The sequence below is a fragment of the Chaetura pelagica genome, unplaced genomic scaffold, assembly GCF_000747805.2.
Source record: "Chaetura pelagica isolate M959 unplaced genomic scaffold, ChaPel_1.0 scaffold141, whole genome shotgun sequence".
NCBI lineage: Eukaryota > Metazoa > Chordata > Aves > Apodiformes > Apodidae > Chaetura > Chaetura pelagica.
In genome coordinates, this window is record NW_009952059.1 from 1223692 (window position 1) to 1229460 (window position 5769).

Consider the following 5769-nt stretch of genomic DNA (forward strand, 5'->3'; position numbering starts at 1 on the left):
TGCTGAGCTGCCCACAGAGCTTTGCATAGGCAAAAAATTTTCCTTCCCACAGCATACCAGGCTGTAAACTTTTCATATCCTTGTAAAAGTGGTTGTAGCTGCTTCTCTGGGCTTCTCCATCCCAGGGTGATGCCTGGAGCTGGGGGATGTGCCTGCTCTGTGGGGCAATGCCTGGAGGTGGGGGTTGAAGGTGCTGGGGGAGCAGGAACATGGTGCCTGCCCTGTGGGGCATGGAGGGAGGGAATGATCCCTGGGAGACCTGCCTGGAATGCGTGGGACCACAAGAGCAGCACCCTGGAGATGGCTGGGTGTCCCCCCACCCCCAGGATCTCATCCACGGTGAGGTCAAGGACACGTGTGTCCTTGTAAAGGCTGATGGGGTGACTTGAACACCAGAGCTGGTCCCTGCCACACCATGGAGTAACAATGGAGGGGAGAGGGGCTGCTTTGAGTGTGGAGCCCCATGGCCCAGGTGAGTCCTGCAGGCTCGGGTGCCTTTTTCACCCCTCCTGAAGCCCACCTGCAGTGGGTGCAGGGCAGCAGCTAGGGGTGCACACCAGCAGGGCCTCCCCTCCATGGGGCTGGGCAGCTCCAAGACCCTACAACCCATCACCTTCTCCTTCTTCTCTGTAGCTTGGGCTGGACATGGAGGAGCTGGAGGAAATCGAGGAGGATGCAGGTCTTGGCAATGGTGGTCTTGGCAGGCTTGCTGGTGAGTGAGCCCCCCTGAAAGGTCTTGTTGCCTTTGGAGCCTTCACACCCAATGTGTGTGTGGGGGGGTGCCCACACCCAGGGAGGTTCATTGCTCCAGCTTTTCCATGAATGGAGCAAGAGGCACGGGAGGGCTGGAGAGCTGGTGGCCATCGGCTCTCCACGGGGAGAAGGACCCACTGTCTCCTGGGGCTCCTGGCTCCCGGGCAGTGCAGCTCCATGCTCCCCTCTCTCCCTGGCAGCCTGCTTCCTCGACTCCATGGCCACGCTGGGGCTGGCAGCCTATGGCTACGGCATCCGCTACGAGTACGGCATCTTCAACCAGAAGATCCGGAATGGGTGGCAGGTATGGATGGAGGCCTGGGGACCTCACCTTCCCCAGCACAGCCCACACCCTGAGTCCAGCCTGCCTCTTAGACCAGGCCAAAATCAGGGAGTAACTCCCATAGCTGGAGTCAGAGCTGGTGCTGCAATACTTGAGCAGGTTGCCCAGGGAGGCTGTGAATGCCTTGGTCCTGGCAGTGTTGAAGGGCAGGTTGGATGGGGCTTGGAGCAACCTGGTCTAGGGGAAGGTGTCTCTGCCTGTGGCAGGGGGTTGCAACTAGATGATCTTTAAGGTCCCTCCCAATCCAAACCAGTTTGAGATTCTATGATATTTAAACCTTGTTCCCTCGAATAAGTTTAACCAACCCAGTGTCACAGTTCCCAGCAGAGCTCGGTGGGGTGGAGCAGATCTTCCACGTTCGTGAGCAAAGCCACGGAGCAGGCAAGGGTGGAGAAGTCCTGTCCCTGCTCCTGGCAGGGTGGGGATGGTACAGGGATGGTGTGGGGAAGTCCAGGGAAAGCCAGATCCAGCCCCATCATCCCTGCTCCAGCCCCTCAACCCTGGGATTTAAGCATCAAAGGGTGGAAGAGGCTGTTTTGGAGATGCAGTGTAAAATGTGGTGGGAGATGATCCTGCAGAGCCAACATTGAGAGCAGACAGACTCCAAAGCATCATCCCCTTTGCCACGAGCAGCCGGGGCCTCTCCCAGCCACCCTCCATGTGGCAGGACCCAGGGAGGTCCCCAGGGCTGGGTGTTCCCATCCCTGCTCTCCATCTCTCCTGCAGGTGGAAGAAGCTGACGACTGGCTCCGGCACGGAAACCCCTGGGAGAAGGCACGTCCCGAGTACATGCTGCCCGTCCACTTCTACGGCCGGGTGGAACACGGGCCCACCGGTGCCAAGTGGGTCGACACCCAGGTATGGGTTGGGGGTGTATCCCCCGGGGGGCTCCCCCTGGCTGGCTGCACCCTGGGCATGGGTCCTGCCAGCATCCCGGCTGGATTGCACCGGCAAGGCTGGTTCCCTGGGGTGGAAAAGGCAGTGGCTGGAGCAAACTGAGGAGGAGATGGATATGGGGATGGGGACAGATTTTGTCTGCAGGCAACCCAAAAGCACCTCCAGCGGGTCTGTGTGCTAGGATGGCTTAAGTTAAGCCTCTCCTGACCCTCACAAGCTTCTCTCCATCCCCTGAGCCACTGGGCAGACCCAGGGGAGAGCCAGGCTTGGTGGCATCTACCATGCGCATCCCCATACGTGCCACCCTCTGAAGGGGGATGCAACCCTGAGCTCACTGCTGTGGGAGGGTCTGGAAAAACATGGGGGGGTGCAACAGCAGCCCAGGCCCAGCTGCTGTGCCTGTGTCCCAGGTGGTGCTGGCCCTGCCCTATGACACCCCCGTGCCAGGGTACATGAACAACACCGTCAACACCATGCGCCTGTGGTCGGCTCGGGCACCCAACGACTTCAACCTGCAGGACTGTAAGTGGGTGCTGGGGGTGCTGAGGGGGGTGGGCCACCGGGGGTCCCCTGCACACCTCATTCCTCTGCTCCTCCCCAGTCAACGTTGGTGACTACATCCAGGCCGTGCTGGACAGGAACCTAGCGGAGAACATATCCCGTGTCCTCTACCCCAATGACAACGTGAGTGGGGATGGAGGGGGTGTCCCTGGTCTAGGGGTGGATAAAGGTTGAGGAGCAGTTCACATTTTTACAGAGAGGGACTTTATGTAAAAATGGAGTGATGGGACGAGGGGGAAGGGTTTCAAGTTGATAGAAGGGAGATTTAGATGAGACATGAGGAAGAAACTCTTTGCTGTGAGGGTGGTGAGACCCTGGCCCAGGTTGCCCAGAGAAGCTGTGGCTGCCCCCTCCCTGGCAGTGTTGAAGGGCAGGTTGGATGGGGCTTGGAGCAACCTGGGCTGGTGGGAGGTGTCCCTGCCCATGGCAGGGGGGTTGGAACTGGATGGTCTTTAAGGTCCCTTCCAACTCAAACCAGGCTGGGATTCTATGAAGCAGGTGTTACAGCCCCTGTGTATCCCCTCCCAGTGCCCTGATATCTTTCCTTGCAGCCAAGATTTTCAAGCCAAGAACAGGTTTTGATGATGCTTGGGGGGGTCTGGTGGTGGTGGATATAAACCTGGTTGTACCAGCACATCTCAGACCCCTCGTGCTGAAATCTGGAAAGTGAGAAGGTGTTTGGGGAGGTAGAGCTACAGGGGGGCAGCACTGGGGGCTCACGTCATGGTGTTCTGTGGACCTGTGCCGGTGTGGGGAGCTCCAGGAAGGTGCAGCTCTTCCTGAGCAATGTGGTGTGATCCTTCTGCTCCTCTGCACCCAGTTCTTCGAGGGGAAGGAGCTGCGGCTGAAGCAGGAGTACTTTGTGGTGGCTGCCACCCTCCAGGACATCATACGCCGCTTCAAAGCGTCCAAATTCGGGAGCACGGAGAGTGTCCGAACCGTGTTTGATTCCTTCCCCGACCAGGTATGAGCCAGGGTTCCTCTGCCACGTGCCTCAGAGCTCATTTCGATGCCTCCCAGATGCCCAGCCGTGTCCCACCCCGTGTCCCCACGTGCCACCCCTGCTCTCCCCAGGTGGCCATCCAGCTGAACGACACGCACCCCGCCATGGCCATCCCTGAACTGATGAGGATTTTTGTGGATATCGAGAAGCTACCATGGACCAAGGTAGGAAGAACCTGACCTGGCCCCAGGTCCCCTCCACTTGCACCCACCCACCACCAGGGAGCTGAGGAACCAGTTTTTTAGCTGCGGGTGGCCTGGGGATTGATGTGGAGCAGTCAGGTTGGGTTTAACCAGTATGGATTTGGAGGAGCTGGCTCAGCCACGCTGGCGGTCGTTGTGGGAGGACTACGTGTGGGTGCTGGCACCCACCTGGAGCTGCCTCCACCCTCACCACCAGCTCTTGCCCTGGCAGGCCTGGGACATCACCAAGCGAACCTTTGCTTACACCAACCACACGGTGCTCCCCGAAGCCCTGGAGCGCTGGCCAGTGGACCTGGTGGAGAAGCTGCTCCCCAGACACCTGCAGATCATCTACGAGATCAACCAGAGGCATCTGGATGTAAGTGCCTTGGGCAGCGTGGGAGTTCTCACCAGAGAGGGGGACAGGGGTGGCATACATTGTGCAGTTGGGATTAGAGGAGGCACAACCCTGTGATGTTGGGTGTGTGGCCAGGTGGCTCTGACTGGTATTTTGGGAGGCTTGTGTCTAGGAAAGCCCGTCCCACCAGTCTGTCACCATCCCGCAGCCAGTGGTTTTGGCCCAAAAACTGGCCATGCATGTTCCCAGAAGCCACTCTCCATGGGATGTTGAGGACGGGGCTTTGGCCCCCTCCTCGGGACCCGCTGGGTGGGACACCCAAAAGCTAGCACTGCTCACCTCCTCTCCCACCTCCACCGGCAGCACATCGCATCCCTCTTCCCCAACGACGTGGACCGGCTGCGGAGGATGTCCCTGATCGAGGAGGAAGGCACCAAGAGGATCAACATGGCCCATCTCTGCATCGTCGGCTCCCACGCTGTCAATGGCGTGGCCAAGATCCACTCCGAGATAGTCAAGACTCAAGTGTAAAGCCCAGGGAGGGGGAGGTGGTGGTGGATCAGCCTCGGCTTGGCGGCAGCGGTGGTGCCAGGGGGGTGAGCCTGAGGGTGTCCTCTCCTTGTCCTCACAGCTTCAAGGACTTTGCGGCGCTGGAGCCGGAGAAGTTTCAGAACAAGACCAACGGCATCACCCCGCGGCGCTGGCTCCTGCTCTGCAACCCGGGGCTGGCCGAGCTCATCGCTGAGGTAACAGCACAACCTCCCACCCTTCCCACACCTGAGGGGTGCTCCTCAAACCTCAGCCATCTACAGCTTTTAAATCAAGCACAGGATGGTTGGGGTTGGAAGGGACATCATACAGTCCCACCCCCTGCATGGGCAGGGACACCTCCCACCAGCCCAGGCTGCTCCAAGCCCCATCCAACCTGCCCTTCAACACTGCCAGGGATGGGGCAGCCACAGCTTCTCTGTGCAGCCTGGGCCGGGGTCTCACCACCCTCACAGCAAAGAATTTCATACTCATGTCTCATCTTAATCTCCCCTCTTCAAATTTAAATCCATTCCCCCTTGTCCTCTCCCTCCCTGCCCTTGTCCCAAGCCCCTCCCCAGCTTTCCTGGAGCCCCTTCAGGCACTGGAAGCTGCTCTAAGTTCTCCCTGGAGCCTTCTCTTCTCCAGGCTGAACACCCCAACTCCCTCAGCCTATGTCTAAAGCAGAGCTGCTCCAGCCCAAGGATCACCTTCCTTTTTGAAAGGAAGAGGGGCAGGTCTCACTGCTGGTGCAGAGCAGGCCCAAGCATGGTGAGATCAGGGCTGGATAAACAGCCTCTTCTGAAAGTACTCCTTAAATCACCTCTTCTTTTTTCCTCCTGCAATGTTCTAGATCAAACCCAAAGCCTGAGCCTATGTGCGGGACCTGAGCCAGCTGACAAAGCTGCACGAGTTTGTGGATGACGACCTCTTCATCCGGGAGGTTGCTAAAGTGAAGCAGGTGAGGGGTGGGGGCAGAGGGGACAAGGCAGGGGAGGCCAGACTGGGGGCTGACGTTCTCCTTGCCCCTCACCCAAGGAGAACAAGGTGAAGTTCGCGCTGTACCTGGAGAAGGAGTACAAAGTGAAGATCAACCCTTCCTCCATGTTCGACGTGCACGTGAAGAGGATCCATGAGTACAAGA

At 58.8% G+C, this 5769-nt stretch overlaps 1 protein-coding gene across 1 annotated transcript in view; it reads left to right on the top strand.

Annotated features, from left to right (window-relative positions):
• The window catches only part of PYGL (phosphorylase, glycogen, liver), a 14014-nt gene that overhangs the window by 2996 nt on the left and 5249 nt on the right, over nucleotides 1-5769 (top strand). Inside the window, exons 3-12 of the mRNA XM_010004057.1 lie at nucleotides 634-712; nucleotides 954-1057; nucleotides 1823-1954; nucleotides 2404-2515; nucleotides 2595-2677; nucleotides 3375-3518; nucleotides 3629-3721; nucleotides 3972-4118; nucleotides 4461-4624; nucleotides 4729-4843. Of these exons, the coding sequence (XP_010002359.1) occupies nucleotides 634-712; nucleotides 954-1057; nucleotides 1823-1954; nucleotides 2404-2515; nucleotides 2595-2677; nucleotides 3375-3518; nucleotides 3629-3721; nucleotides 3972-4118; nucleotides 4461-4624; nucleotides 4729-4843 (1173 nt within the window). The remainder of the gene's footprint in view (nucleotides 1-633; nucleotides 713-953; nucleotides 1058-1822; nucleotides 1955-2403; nucleotides 2516-2594; nucleotides 2678-3374; nucleotides 3519-3628; nucleotides 3722-3971; nucleotides 4119-4460; nucleotides 4625-4728; nucleotides 4844-5769) is intronic.